Source organism: Phaethon lepturus, unplaced genomic scaffold, assembly GCF_000687285.1.
Source record: "Phaethon lepturus isolate BGI_N335 unplaced genomic scaffold, ASM68728v1 scaffold19372, whole genome shotgun sequence".
Taxonomy (NCBI): domain Eukaryota; kingdom Metazoa; phylum Chordata; class Aves; order Phaethontiformes; family Phaethontidae; genus Phaethon; species Phaethon lepturus.
Genome location: NW_010525789.1, coordinates 71498 through 87416, shown reverse-complemented (window position 1 = coordinate 87416; position 15919 = coordinate 71498). Strand labels below are relative to the sequence as shown.

The window sequence follows — 15919 nt, the reverse complement described above, 5'->3', positions numbered from 1 at the left end:
AACCCTTGTCATTTGAGGCAAAAGGTATATAAAATTGAGTGAAGTCTCTTGTAGCCAGAAGAGAACACATTTTTATCTGTTCAGTCCCCCTTTTGTTATGTGTAGACTTGGAGAGCTGTTGTACAGGGAAGTTGGTAAAGGCATAGCTTCTTTCCCATCGTACCACTCGATGCAGAGCCTTATATGATACATGTGTGTGAACTGTACTCATCTTAGCCTTTGATCCTCCCATTTCTAGTGAATCTGCCTATGGATGTGTTTGTTACAGTGACTGGAGCTCCTGTGGGCATGCTATAGCAGCGGTAAACTAGTAAGTTTGGATACTGCTAGTAAAAACCTGGAATTCAGTGCCGACTAACCTGTTTGGTAGTTAAACTGATTTTTACAAGTAGTGATGAATTCTCAGCTTCCAGTCGTATTGCTAGATTGGAGTGCATGTAAAGAGATTCATTGCAGACATGCTTTTGGATGCGTGTGGATAAAATGTTAGGAAGGAAGAGTCCAGCTGCTCTCACCAGCCATTCTTGGCTACATTTTTGCTACTTCTCCAGAGCCTATTTGGATATTTCATAGCAGAGCTGGGGAAGGGCCTGAGCTTTTCTGTGTTACTTTTGCATTATATATGGGCGAATGGTAGTGTACTCTTCCCTCCTGTGGCTAATTACACTTACTGTCTTGAGTCATGCACACCTCAAGCGTTTAAGTATTATGTTCAGAGGATACTGTTTATTGGTAAGTACAGTCATTACCTTCAGAATGGCTATTTTTTATGCAACCTTTTATATCTTTTTATCCTCAGCTACTTGAGAGATGTGTAGTATTTTGAAAGTAGAAAATATGCTTTTATCAATCAACCTTGTATAAACCCATGTTTCAGGATTTTTTGTTTTGTTTTGTTTTCTTGCAGTGGAAGCTTTAACATTTCCTCCTTCTTCAGGGAAATCTTTCATTATGGGAACAGATGAAGCCCTTGAAAATGAGCTGGGTCTTGGAGAACTGGCAGGCCTTACGGTAGCCAATGAGGCAGATTCACTGACTTATGATGTAAGTGGTTATTAATGGTAACTCAAGGTCCTACTGTCTACTTGCTGAAGGCAGATGCAAGTTATGTGTGTGTCGACTCAGCAGAAAACATATTCCTGTTAAAATTATGCTGCCAGAGGTTGTCACAGATCTGTTCTTCCCATACAAAGCAGCCTTCAAGCTCTCTGCAAGACCATCTCCTCTCATTTGCCTGCCATGTCATTCAAATAGTTGAAAGTTGAAAGTAAATGTAATTAGTGATAGTGATACAGCTGGATACTTGTAATCCCGTGATGCTGAGCAAAATTAGGACTAGTATGTCCCGCAGATTGAGGGAAGTTAGTGTTTCCTCTACATGTGGCTGGTGAGCCCATGCCTGTGTGCAGTTTTGGGCCCCTCCACTTCGAGAGGATTGTAGAGAAACTGGAGAGAGTCCAGTAGCATGTGACTGATGAGGAGGTGCTGAGGGAACTAGTTTTGTTCAGTTGTTAGGAGGCTAAGGGGTGCTTGAATAGCAGCCTGCAGGTATTGGAAGGATGCTTACAAGGATGACAGAGCCAAGCTTCTCCACAGTGCCAGGTGTTAAAACAAGAGGAAGCAGTAGCAAATTACGACTTGTGAGGTCCAGGTTGGACATTAGGGGAAAAAGCATTATGTAGGAGGTTGTACTGAAGCAAGTTACCCAGAGAAACTGGGGAATTCCTTTCCTGGGAGATGTTCAAGGCTTGGCTGGGGAGAGAGCTGTGGCTTACTTTACCTGTTGTGGGCAATAATCTCATTTCATATGGGAAGCTGGACCAGAGACTTTTTAGGAGGCTTTTGTGGCCAGCACTTCTGTGGCTATGTGTGTAGTCTCTGGCTTCTTTTTCTTTCAGTTTTTATGAAAAATCTTTCTTAGAATTGCTTCTTTGCACTCGTACACAATTTTTGTCTGTATTTCTGATTTCTTGGAAAAAAATACTTCAGGTATTACTTTAATCATCTGCTCCTTTGTGATCTGCCAAGTTCAGATTAATCTTGCTGTTGTGTTGTCCAGCTTTGTCAAGGTTTCAGAGAGATTTCAGAGATAATTTTTTTTTTTTTTTTTTTAGTATTGCACGTTGGGGAGGAATCATATCCTTCAGTAAATCTGACTCTTAAATAATTACCATCTGGGATTTTACTATCGCAAATCAAACTTGAGACTTCAGAAATAACCTGCAGGTTCTTACTTTGAAGTTCTACCCTTCTATGTGCTTGTAAAGCAGTAAACTACATAGTTAATAAAAGCTTACACACATTTTGAGAGTGACACTGCAGAGATGTGCTCCACTACTGTAGCAGACTTCTGAGCATGTGATGTCTGGTCAATCATCAGGATTGCAGTGATAGAGAACACCTCTGCTAAAATTCAGTATTTTAGCATTGTCTCCTAATTTGGGTTCTTAATTAGCTCTTAATTTTTTTGCTAATCTTCCCTAACTTTGCCTCCAAAAAGCGGTAAGATGGTATACAAATTTAATTTCTTTTACAGTTACACCTAAAACTTTGATGCTGAATTTTTAAATTCAAAAGATATGACAAACCTAAACCATCTGTACAAGAGCTTAATGCTTTCACTACTTGACTGAATTGTTCAAGTGTCCATATAAACTATAGTGTTTGTCCATGTGTCCATATCTTGAACTAACAGCTTTCATTTATGGAATCTAGCATTGCTTTATCCACCCCTATCCTCATCTGCATGGTTGAGATTATTAACTTCTGTTTACTCACTTGTTAAATGCTTTTATGAAGTCCTGTGAGCAGGAATTCATAGTCATGTTTACCTCACCTCTTATTGTTTCTAGTGCTGACAATTTAAAAAAGAAATCGTTTACAAAGCTCCTTGGTCTTGTCACTGTGCTCCTTATTGAAGCAAAATGAAGGGCTAGTTTTTCCATTTCAAATTTCACTGGATGTTTAGATTGCAAATAATATAATCTCTTTTTATTTTGGACTACTTCATGTCTTCTTCCAACTGCAAAACGTCAATCAAGTAGGATTAGTGGAAACTTAGGATGGTTTTTTTTACGTGTCAATTTTGAATCATATGGAGAATCAACTTGAAAGATTTCATGTGAATCAGTCTTTGAATGTATTTTCTCTCAAGAGTTGCAGATGCTTTCCTATTTTCAGTCTCTTTCTTCCCACTGACACTTTTACTGGATTCTTTTTTTTTCTAAAACATGGCAGCATTAGCTTACCTCATTTCATGGTTTAAATTTTTTACATGTTGCCTTGGGTGTCTGTAAATTAAAGAATGGTTTTCACTTGGTAATGGAGATTATGAATCTACTACTGAAAAAATAAAATTTTCTTTTTGTGGGTAAGTGTTTAGGATATCTAACAAGATGACATTTCCCAGATTGCTAGCCAATAATCTCTTAAGTTTATCTTTTCTTTTTGCTTCCTTTACACATTGTTGTCTTAAAAAATGTTCACTTTGGTTGGTTCTGGTTTTTAGTCTTCTGGGCAGATTAAGAAGCTTCATAAAATTATAATGGACTGAGTACTGCACATAAGAGTATCTGAACTACAAAATCATTACATTAAATATTGGGTACAGACTTGGAGATTTTGGACTTTGCAGACTCAATCAAGTCTTGCTTGATTTCCTGCAGCTTTGAACAAGAGAAGTGTCCATAATCCTACTTGCATATCGTTGCTGTTTCTGGAGTTTTCAAGTTCTCTGTATAGACAGAGATACTACTATTACTGGCAAATCCAGATCAGGTGCCACTTTTGGCATTGAACATCCTTCCCAGCCCCAGCTGCTTTTTGACTCTCAGATTACCTCAGTGTTGCATTTTAGTGGGGAGAGAGAAAAGGAGGCTGGCTGCCACGTTAGTAACCCAGCCTCTCGCGGCTTGTGAGAGACTGCTGGGTGAAGAGGGCTGATGGTGGTCCAGCCAGGCAGGCTGTGTGTCAGGGCTGGGATCTATTTCCATCTCTGCTGCTGGTCTGCTGGCTGGGACTGCCTGCTACTTCCCAATTTATAAGCTAATCATCTTGGACTCCTTTGGAAGAACATCTCTGAGTTAATGAGAAGCAGATGGAGAATATCATCCTACCAGAAGTGGCGTGCACTCTTAGGCCGTCTGAGGTGTCTGTGTGGCTTTCGCAGAGGTGACGCAGGGCGGTGTTGCTGGTATGGCAGCTGGAGGGCAGATGGGGTACCCTCCGTCACCTAATCGGCATTAGATGCCTTTGTTGAGGCAACCAAATTCCTCTCCAGATATCTGTGAATACTTTTTATGCCTGTACCCTTTTTACTGAGACTTTCTTGGCCAATCTCCAGAAAATCTGCCAGAGTGGCTTACTTTGCAGTCCGGCCCCGTCCTTGCACCAGCTCCAGCATTTGTTCCCTTGTTGAGCCAGCTCAGCCTGGTAAACTGGCAAAGAAACTGAGCTGTCTTCCTGGGCAGACAGTGCATAATTACTAAGAACTATGATGAGACTAAACCTGCTGTTTGTTGCGACTCCTTGCTCATTGTTTAAAAATCTATAGAACCTCTTGATTGAAGCACAGTATTTTATTATTAAATCTAGAAGTAACAGAACTTAAGAAAGAGCACTTTGTTCTTACCCCTGCCATTCCAGAATAAAATGCAGATTCTTGAAGTGGCTTGAAACAGTTGTCTCTTCTTTGCAGTTAATGCGACTAAATATTTGGTATTATCTGTAGCTTTCAACTGAATGAAATCATCAATATTTGAGTTAAAATTGTTTGTTTTCCTGGTTTTCCATAACCACCATCAGCAGTGGTTACACAAAGGTAAATTTAACTATGGCAGTGTTGACTGACAGAGTTGTAAAAGTCTGTTCACCATTTTACGTTAACATTTGTTCAGGGGAGCAATGTTGAAGTAACTTTTTTTTTTTGAAGGGCTTTCTTTTTGGATCTGCTAAAAATGCATTTATTGCCAAATGTGTCCATATATACAATAGCTTATTGCTTGCCAGTTACATTCTCAGTCCTTTTGCCTTTTTTTAGTGCCTTTTTGCCAAGTTCCTTTTTGCCCCTTTTTTTTTTTTTCTTGGCAAGCTTTACTTACAGAACTTTTGTTGTCTTAGGTGAGTAAGTTAGATTGTGTTCCTTTTTGTTGCTAGACATTTCTCTCTGACTGTTAGATCTTTACTTCAGAAATGCCGTATCAGTGGTACTTCGGATATTCAGGGGGCACAACTTGGTTGAATCGGTCTCAGTGTTAATGAATGAGCCAGTAGGTACAGATCAACTCTCAAATACCAAACTGAGTTCCCAGCAGTATCAGTCAGAAAGGTACTTCTCATTTTTTAAATTGTGTAACTTGAGACATGTGGAGTATTTCAGATTTGCACAGAATGTATTACTGTGAACACTACATTACTTACTGCCTTTGTGGACTACATCTACTTTTGTACTCGTTTTGAATTGTCTGATCAGTGTTAAATGGACTGTTGCTTAATAGCAGGTGGTTATGAAAAGTGGGTGAGGTAACTTGATACCTTCTGAAAATGCCAAACTAAATTTCTGATTTCTTCCTTTCCTTGTGTCTTCTAGATTAATTACAAGTTTGGCATTTTTTTTTTATTAGATAGCAAACAATAAGGATGCATTGAGAAAGACTTGGAACCCCAAGTTCACATTAAGAAGTCACTTTGATGGAATAAGAGGTCTCACTTTTCATCCGGTTGAACCAGTCTTAATAACAGCTTCAGAGGACCATACATTAAAAATGTGGAATTTACAAAAAACAGCCCCAGCAAAAAAGTAAGATTATATTTTGCTTTGTTTAAAAAAAAAAATCGTTTATGAAGCCAAAAAAATTGTAGATGCCACTTCACTGGATGGCCCCTGCGGTTAATGGAAATTGTTCCTTGAATTTAAGAGTGGAAAAACAAGCTCGTAGAGAAGGATGGAGACTTTTAAAGAGTGCCAGCAGAAATCCATGCATGTTCGTGAATGTGTTTTGTTTGTGGAAATGAAAACCATTCATTTTTTTATATTTTCCTTGTAGATAACATGGCAAATTAATTTACTAGTGAAGATATTTGGATGTGGCCTGTTAGCGTGCTTGCATGTGTATATAAATGTATAAAAATGCATTTTATATACATATAAGTGTGTGCAGCTTTAAACTTTGACAGAGATGTTGCTAGGTTCCTTTGTACACTGTCTCTTGTGTGTTGCTGGGGATTTGCAGAAATGAGAGCAAATTCTTAGCGAGGCTAATGTAGTAAGGCAGTACGTCATACCTTGTAGAGGAGGGCTGAGCAAAGCATGTGGTCTTCCTGCAGTCTGTAACAAGCACCTGATTGGTAAAGTCCAGAGCAGCAGTTCTTTAAGTGGTTTGTAACTGTGCTGTAGCATTGGTATAAACACAAGATGTCATAAACTGCTTTCTTCTGGTAGGGATTGGGAACGCTTAATGAGATATTTGATGTGATACTGATTGTCCTCCACTCCCTCCCCACCATTGATGTACCTACTGGTTTGATTTGTGTGTGAGAGTTCGTGGACTCTCTACCTTGAAGGTCTTTAAATCAAAACCCCAAACCAAACAAAAACCGAAAAAAATGCTATCATATTTTGAAAGAATACAAAGAATTACTAGACATATGAAAAATCACGTTGGGAGAGGAAGTCGTGGGACAAACACCTTAGAAGATGTAGCAGTGATTTTTAGAATTTAGCAATTCTGGCACATTTTTGTAAAGCGTTGTTTAAGATCATATACATGTTAATATTTTCTTGTACTTCATTTAGGAGTGCTTCTCTTGATGTAGAGCCAATATATACTTTCAGAGCACATAAGTGAGTATTTCCTGAGAACATTGTCATATTTTGAGAAATACATGATTTTTAACAGACACAGAATTTTTTTAAAAAGTATTTCCACCGTGTCAACTAGTAATTTAATGTGATGCTTTTAGTTCCCTTGTTATTTAAAATATCTGCATATGTTCATCTCCCTTCTGCATAATTATTTATGTCTGGAGCTAGGTATACCACAGTTTAAAAAAACCCTACAAATTATACAGTTCAAATTTTGTTAGGTGTTCTGTTCATCATTGCTGCTCTTGCCCTTTTGTCAGATATGTGCATCTGTAGGATGAAGTTGTCTGCAGTGAATTAAAATCTCCTGAATCGATTTCATGAAAGAGCTTTAGATTTTTAAAAAAGAGAAAAGTCTGTTTAAGCAGAATAACAAAGCCTATAGTTTAAAAGTGTGACACTTTTCATATTTCGTGTACATAATGATTAAATTGTTCTGACTGTAGTTACATGATCAAATATTGTGCAGGTTTTTTGTGGGAAGTGTTGTAGCATATGATCTGACTATGTAGAATTTTTGTTGCAGTCCATGCAGCAAAGTGAATTGGGTCTAACGGAAATTTGAAGAGTCAGTTGACATTGTTTTTCACATAATGAAAATGTTAATAGCCAATGTTTCTTAATGATTAAATTGTTCTGACTGTAGTTACATGATCAAATATTGTGCAGGTTTTTTGTGGGAAGTGTTGTAGCATATGATCTGACTATGTAGAATTTTTGTTGCAGTCCATGCAGCAAAGTGAATTGGGTCTAACGGAAATTTGAAGAGTCAGTTGACATTGTTTTTCACATAATGAAAATGTTAATAGCCAATGTTTCTTTGGGGGGGGGGGTTCTTCCAGTGGACCAGTGCTCTGTGTGGTGATGAGCAGTAACGGTGAGCAGTGTTACAGTGGGGGAACGGATGGCCTCATCCATGGCTGGAATACAACCAACCCGAACATCGACCCTTATGACTCTTACGGTACATTGCTGTCACGCACACCAGTGAAGTGATCATTAATGTTATCTAGCTAAAATAGTATAATTTGCAGTTAATGCTTCTTTTAAAATTTAAAATAGAAAACTGAATGTTGGCTTCAATTACTTTAAGTAATTTTTTGTTTTAATATTCGTGCTGGTTGATGAGAAGATAAAATTTGTCATTTTCTTAAAAAAGGCCTTGAACTCATCACAAGTTTGACAAACAGCTGGGTTGAAAAAGTACAGTACTAAACCACATGCTTGGCAAGTACAGCAAATGTGTATTTTAATGTTCTTTTCTTTGACAAATCTCTGTGCAGTTAAGATAAAAAAAGGTTGTATAGTCTGAGACCAAAGCTGTTAATGTCTGCAAACAGCTGAAAAGGACCAGTTTGGTAAGATTTCCCAGATCTGAATGGATGTCAACCTTGTGTCTGTGTTTTGAAACATTTTTCGCTTCTCGTAGCTTCAGATGCGGTTGACCTCAAAACTGGCTTTTGGAAAAAAGACTGATGTACTGTTAATGGCTGTTTGAGAGTGAATTTTAAAATCAAAGTGCATTTTGCCAGCTTTGACACTGTACCTCCTGGTGAAACTTTGTTTTGTTCCATTAGCTGTAAACTGGATAACTGAATACCATGTATGCTGATGAAATTCAAGAATCTTCATACAAGAATAAGTGAGACTTCTATATTGATATGACCTGATTGGTCTTGTCTGTTTTGTTGTTGTTTTTTTTAAATGGACTAGCTTGTTAAGGTTTGTCCATAAACACAGACCAAGATACAGCTATTGACTTAAATCAGATTTTGTTTTGAAATGTGGTTTGTTGTATTTTGTTCACAGATCCTTCTGTTCTAAGAGGTGCTTTTGTAGGCCATACAGATGCAGTGTGGGGTCTGGTTTACAGTGGAGCACACCAGCGTTTGCTGTCCTGTTCAGCAGACGGCACTATACGTTTATGGAAAGCTACAGAAATTGCTCCAGCTCTCAATGTATTTAATGATAATCAAGGTACAGAAAAGTGCCCTACCTTAAAAGTTCATGAACATCTCTGGTTTGGCTACTGAGTAGAAATCTTTCTTGTTTGTTTTGTTGTTTTGGATTTTATATCTTTATGAATGTTTTGGCAGGGAGTAAATTTTGGGTCCCTTCTCCTTTGACATGAGCTGAGTAGATACACACAGGGGGACAGTCATGCACACCTAAAAGCCAACTGCTGCAGATGATCTGCTGATGTTACTAGACCCATGGAATAGAATGTATCAGCTCCATAGTTCAGATTCAAATTGAGTTTCCATTAGGCCCTTGCTTTTGGTTTGTTCAGAATCAAAAGCCTTTTCTTCCCCCACACAGAGGTGTGGAGTAGCCAGTGCTTCGGCTCAGGCCAGTGTTGTCGTACTTTCTCAGATTTTGTTCCTCGTGCCTCTAACACAGAGATTCCAGTTGAATTTCTGAGTTTGCACATTGACTAAATAGCAATAACTTAGCCTAAACACTGCTAGTTGAAAAAATTTAGTCCTTTGGATTTAGTTACTGAAATGTCATGCAGAAATCAAAATCCTATCATTTAGAGCCCAATTGCTTGAAGTTACTGTTTAAGTGCTCTAGAATGAGCCTGTTGACATTGCCAAACTCTCTTACAGCTGGTGGTCCTAAAGCCAGCCCATGAACTGAGACAGTTCTTTGGCTCTTCAGGACAACTTTGAGGCAAAATAAACTTTGGTGTAATTGAACAAACTTATCAAATTACGGTGTAAATCTAGTCAGATCTGCTGTTACTTGTTAGTTAAAATAGACTGAGCAAAATAGAAATGTGTCATGTAGTTTAGCTCTCGCAGACTATGTTTCCAAATGTCTGCACGGTCATGTCAAAAACATAACTGGTTTGCTGCCACCTTGCCTACCTGTCTACTTCAAAAACTTCCTGGTAGTAGTTTTTGTTTGGGTTTTTATGTTGTTGTTTGTTTTGTTTTAATTTAATAATTTAATTTAATAATTAGTCTTGCCTCACAGAGCTAATCTTTAGGGTTTTTATCTTCCAAACTGGAATGAAATCCAATTGCAAAATTCAGAGATCCTCCTTTGAAACTGAATTTTCCCTGTGGCTTACTGAGAACCTTTAACAAATTTTCTACAATATCTAGCAGTCATCGTTTAAGTCCTTTAGATTAACCATTGTAGGGCTAGCAGGGAGCTGCAGATAAGCAGGCACAGCAGTGGTAGAAAAGGTCACTTCAGAAACAATACAGGTTTTCTTCTCACACAATCCCTTTTGACTTTCTTGGAGTATCCGTAGATAAGTACCACCATACTTGAGCAACATTCCTGAGGTGGTGTGTCCAAGAAAGGTGTTTCTCCTATGAATCTTAGGTTTAGAGAGGTGATGATACTCTCTGTTACCTGGATCCGTGGACGTTAGGTTGCTTAACATTCAGTCTCTCTGTCTCTTCCTCCTCCTCCTGGCGTCTGTTGCAACCGGTGGTGTTCTTTCACATAGCAGGTGGTGAACAGGACATTTGAGGAGAAAAATTCTAAGGGAAATTTCCTGTACCCAAGCTCTGCTGATTTGGTCTTCTGTCCTGTAGTGTTCAGATAACTATACTGTAAGGAGATCACATGTATACCATAATAGGCAGGACAGAAGACACTTTGTAATATGAGTTTATAATGTACTTGTGTAACTTTCCATGCTGACACTGTCAGCATATAAAATTTGCACCTGGAAAGCTTTGGGTTTTTTTTAAACTCTGAATTTGCCCAGGTTAATAATAATGTTAATCATCTGTTGTGTAAATGATTCTACCACTTCAATTTCATATCTTTTTTTACTTGATATAATGGAGGTTTGGTTGAGAATTGCTTTTGCAGGTAAAGGAAGGAAGAGGGGGCAGGGAGTTCTTACTTGCTTAATTTCAAAGTAGGTTTCTGTCCAGCTGCAGTTCTGGATACAGCATCTGAGTAAAGAATGTTTTTTATATGCATATCAGAAAAATGGGATTAAAATAGTGATCATGCAGGGCAATCTATTTAGATCAGTATAATGTAGATTTTAAAATGTAACATTTCTTTTCCCAATCATGACCCTTTTGCTATTAAAGTGCTTACTGCTTGGGATTTTGAATGGGGTTTTTTGTTTTCTTTATACCAACTAAATCTTACGAAAATGCTCTCTACATTGTTTTCTAGAAATGGGAATCCCTTCATCAGTAGATCTTGTGAGCAGTGACCCAAGCCTCATGGTAGCATCATTTAACAGTGGACACACTTGCATTTTTAACATGGAGACACGGCAACGAATTCTTACCCTGGAGTCCAGTGTAGATACTAGTATGTACTTAAAAAAAAAAAACCCACAACCAAAAAAAAAAAAAAAAAAAAAGAAAAAGTTGCTTTTTTAAGATCTGCTGTTCAGTATAAGCCTCACGCTGGCATTTTAAAACTGTGAGGATAGCTGGCTGTGATGCAGTCTTATGTGTTTTTAGTACTTTTAGGGGGGGTTATTAATATGGATGTGGGTTTTTTTCCTTAATTGACACTTTTGTAGTTTTTAAGTATTCTGTGGATGAAGGACTTGAAGTTTCAGATTTTTATAAAAAGATGTAAATTGAAGTCTTCATCACCTTGTTAGCAAGTGATCCTATAGTAGTATTCTATTTTGCTTATTTCAGTAAGAATTTTGATTATATGATGTGAGTGTTCTTTGGCAGCAGTTTAACTAAATACAGTCAACTCTTACATGAAAGAAGATAACTGTATTTTGGTGTTTTGTGGAGTGGCTATTTGTGTTTTTGTGGTAATCTGTGGCTCCTAGGACTACTCTTGCACTAGTCTGTGCATCACAGCAATGCCTAGCTTTCTAGTCAAAAAACTGCTATGCTTGTTTTGTGTGTGTGTGTATGTTGTATATATGATATTTCGAGATTCTTGAAGGCTAGGAAAACAGCTCTCCTATGAATAGTCTAGCATCCTTTTCTTCAAGAATAATTTTAATCTCTATATCAAATAATAGTATAGGTGTGTTTTGCTCTGTGAGGGTCAGGGCACAGGATCCTGTTTCCTTGGAAACATACTGCCTGCAATGTTAATTTTCCTGTACTGACTGTATGTTATAAAGAAAGTTTGGCTTGACCAGAGGAGGAATGTGGAGGTGGAGAAATGCCAAAAAAGTATTTTCACTCAGTTTTTGGCTTCACATTCTTACCTGACGTGCCCATCTAAAACTGTGTCCAGAAGTTGGACCTTATTTCTTTGCATTTGCACTCATACATATTGTTTATGTATGCCTCTGTATGTGTGTGTAATTTGCAAGGTATTTTAGAGTAAACCACATTACATAAGGTGCTACTTGAGAGTTTCCATTATATAAAGGTAAGACTCGTTTTGCAGATAAGATGTATTAGACATTTATTTCTTAGTAGCAGTCTTTCAAAGAACTTAGCAATTTACATGTATTGATATGTGTGGGTTTTTTTCTTAGCAGTCAGTTCCTCCTGTCAGATAAACAGAGTCATCAGCCATCCAACTCTTCCGATTAGTATCACTGCTCATGAAGACAGACACATCAAATTCTACGACAACAATACAGGTATGCATCTTTTCAGTGGGTTATCATCATGGAAGTTGTATAACATAAAACATAAACAGAATTTCATTATGATTAGTGTTATTCACTTAAATGCTGAGTGATGTCAAAAATTGGACATCCTCTGAAACAGAAATCTCTCATCACCATAGAGCCCAAAGATTGCCAGCCCAGTTAAAACTTTGTTGGCACAGTGATAAGGAACCTGCATCATTCTCTGTCTGTTCTTTTAAAATGACTTATGTGTGGGGGTTATCAATAGGAAGCTTTTTTTAAAAGGTTCCTGTGCTTATGTTCATGTTTATTCTGTTGTGTTGTCAGTGTTATTTTGATCTGAGCGTAGGAAGCTCTGGCACTCCTTTAGTGCTTCCAAGACCTCTGCCTGATGGCTTGGAGTTGGAAGTTCCCTTGTAGGCATCATTTTCAATTTGATCCACTGTATTTCTCCAAATCTCTCCCTTCTGCAGAAACAGCTGGACAGCTTCTAATACTTTTTCTAATTTGTAGTGAGAGTCACACTGAGATGTGTAATTATAAAACTCTTAGGTTTTAAAGGACTTTTTGATAGGATTGGTAGTAGTAATCTGGTATTCTGACTGTGAATCTTGAGAATCTTCAGTTTGTGACTTGTCTGCTTCCAGGTCACACTGTCTTAAAAGTTAAATTGAGATCTTTCGATATTGTTGATTTTAAGTTTGCTACTGCACAGACGTATGTTAAATAAGGAGTGAGAGGACCCAGTGGAAGCTGAGGAAAAAGCTGAAAATAGGTGATTTGTTTGATGCTGTAGTTCTGTAATATAGTAGAGGAAACAGTGCTCTTTTTTTTTTCCTATTTTACTATCTTCTGCAACAAAAACCCCCACAGTTGACCTATGATTTCTTATTTTTACTATTAAATCATTACTTTAATTGTAATAAGCTGTAATAGAACAATAATTCTTTCTGAGTTGACTAAAATTATCCCGTATGCTTTTGTAGTTTATATTCATTGCTTATTAGTGCACTCATCCCGTCCTCCTTCCCAGTCAAGATCTTACTCCTGAATTCGCTTAACTCACTTAAGGGGCAGATATTTAAAATGCACCATGATTGCAGCTTCATGGTGGTTTTGCACACATAAAACAAAGGTCTAACAAAGTTGGTGATACTGGTAGTGTGGCTCTCCTGAGACTGTAAATGTTAAAATTATGCAAGAAGTCATTCTTCTAATCATGGGACAAGAGCTTGCTTTTATAATACAAGCTGTGTTAGGGTTTAAGCAGTGAATACAGATACAAAATGAATTGCAGAAAATAACCTAAATAAATCTTTTCTTTCAAAGGAAAACTGATCCACTCCATGGTAGCCCACTTAGATGCAGTTACAAGTTTAGCCGTTGATCCTAATGGCTTGTATTTGATGTCTGGCAGTAAGTATATTCAGATTTCATTTTCTTTTTCTCATAATGGTGGCAGACGTGAGAATTATGAAGAAAACTGTTTCCCCTTTCTTTAGGTCATGACTGTTCGATACGTTTGTGGAATCTTGAAAGCAAGACCTGCATCCAAGAATTTACTGCTCATCGCAAAAAATTCGATGAGTCCATTCATGATGTGGCATTCCACCCCTCCAAATGCTATATTGCCAGTGCAGGAGCAGATGCCCTGGCTAAAGTGTTTGTATGACAGAGTGCTTCCCTTTCAACTCTAGCTTTGTATATATTTAACCAGCTGCAGAAAAGAGAAGAGGAGGGCATGAGTTGTCTTATCCTGCCCTAGAATTCAGAGAATGTTTGTAAGTGTTTAGTTTTGCAGGGTGCTGTTTTCTAAATTGACGTTTGTTCTGGTTTCTGTGAGCTCAGCTGGTGCTGAGAGCTTGGAAACTCTCAGTTTCAAATAGTTAAAAAAACAAGAGAGATGCTTTTATTTCAGAGGGTGTGAATTTTCGTCCAGGCAGGCCTTGGGTGAAACTAGGTCTATGTATTCTCTGTTAATAAAATGGAGTACTGGAAAGAAGGGGTCTAATTGCATCAGGGAGTAGGAAAAGAGGGAAACTTTCTAGGATGCTTCTCATTGAGGAATCTTAATGTACTTAAAATTAAATCACTGGGAAAAAGTGTCAGTTCACATGCTCATTACTGTGTCCTGTGAGAGGCACTTCGTCATCCCTCTGGTATTAATAAAGTAGATCTTGTTCAGAGAGCAGTAGCAGATAGTTTATCTCAGCCACCTGGCTGCTAGCCTAAGATAAATGCAATTAAAGGAGAGCAAATTACTAACATGAATTAAAATGCAGTAAAGTTTTTGTTACATCTTCTGTGTTATACAGTAAATACTTAGTTTGAAAAAAAATTATATAATTTTTTTAAAGACTGTATTAACGTGTGGCTGGAAGCTGAGCCTTTAGTCTACTCCCAACTAACAACAGACTGAAGCAGTCTGTATATACTGTAGTAGCAGATTTAACTTATTCAGATTTATAATGCTGTTTATTCTTGGAGATCTGGCACAAGGAATTATCACAAAGCTTTCCAAAGAAGCTGTCCTACAATTTAACTACCAAACATTCACCTCCTCTTTCTGTTCCTGCTAAAAAGGGTATCATTCTGGGCATTAAGGATAACACTGAAATAATTCTTTTGAAGATTAAACCTATGCCTGGTGCTTTGTATGAGTCCTACTAGTGCAGTAGGTGGGAGCTATACAAAGTTCCATCAGTCTGAGAGATTCTGCTGCTTCTAGAGGTATTTCCCAGCTTCACCATTTGTGGAACTTTTTAACTAGCCCACTTCACTGGGCGTATCGTGCCGTTGATTAGGTTACCTGAAGAATGAGGAGTTCTTGTGATTACTCAACAGATGTGCTTTCTTTATGCATTCAGAGCTTCTCTGTTGATTTGAATGACAAATAACTTTTAATCTGATCTTTTAGTCTTTTTATCCCTTCTTAAAGGAAGGTGGATGGTCTCTTTCTGTTGTGTCATCATCAAGAGTTATTACTGCTCATAAGCCTGAAGTTGGTGTTTTCCTCTAATGGGAATGGAAGGCAGAATTTCTGATGGAGATTATTTCTGGTGCTGTTGTGAGTAGGAAAGAACCCAGTGCAACTCTTCCACATACCAGCCTGACGTTAAGACTGGAAACTGATAAATAAATCTTTACCTTTAAACTGACACTTTTTGAAAAGGAATCATTGAAAGGTATCAACACAGGGTTTGACTGTGTTGTTTCTAGAGTGGCATTTGGGGATGGGACCACATTTAAAGCTGATCTCAGAGTTTAAATCAATTATATTATTTAGAAGAAAAGGTTGACCTGTGCTGTTTGAGCCTGCAACATATTATATTTACTGCTGAATATCCTGGAATACCTTATATTGCTCAGAATAGTCAGATATGTCACTTCATTATATTGATATGCAATATATTTCCATAGATAAGATTAGAACTTTTACCATGAAACAGATGACTACAATAGTAATTCAGATTATTTAGTTTTTATAAAGCGTTTTGGTTATGATGGAAAGGGGG

The 15919-nt window shown here is 37.7% G+C and overlaps 1 protein-coding gene across 1 annotated transcript in view; it reads left to right on the top strand.

Moving 5' to 3' along the window:
- The window catches only part of STRN (striatin, calmodulin binding protein), a gene marked incomplete at its 5' end in the record, with an annotated part of 43041 nt that extends 28749 nt beyond the window's left edge, over nt 1-14292 (top strand). Inside the window, 9 exons of the mRNA XM_010282870.1 lie at nt 908-1044; nt 5622-5797; nt 6794-6841; nt 7705-7826; nt 8672-8839; nt 11015-11155; nt 12306-12413; nt 13734-13820; nt 13907-14292. Of these exons, the coding sequence (XP_010281172.1) occupies nt 908-1044; nt 5622-5797; nt 6794-6841; nt 7705-7826; nt 8672-8839; nt 11015-11155; nt 12306-12413; nt 13734-13820; nt 13907-14076 (1157 nt within the window). The remainder of the gene's footprint in view (nt 1-907; nt 1045-5621; nt 5798-6793; nt 6842-7704; nt 7827-8671; nt 8840-11014; nt 11156-12305; nt 12414-13733; nt 13821-13906) is intronic.
- Between the last annotated feature and the right edge of the window lie 1627 nt (nt 14293-15919).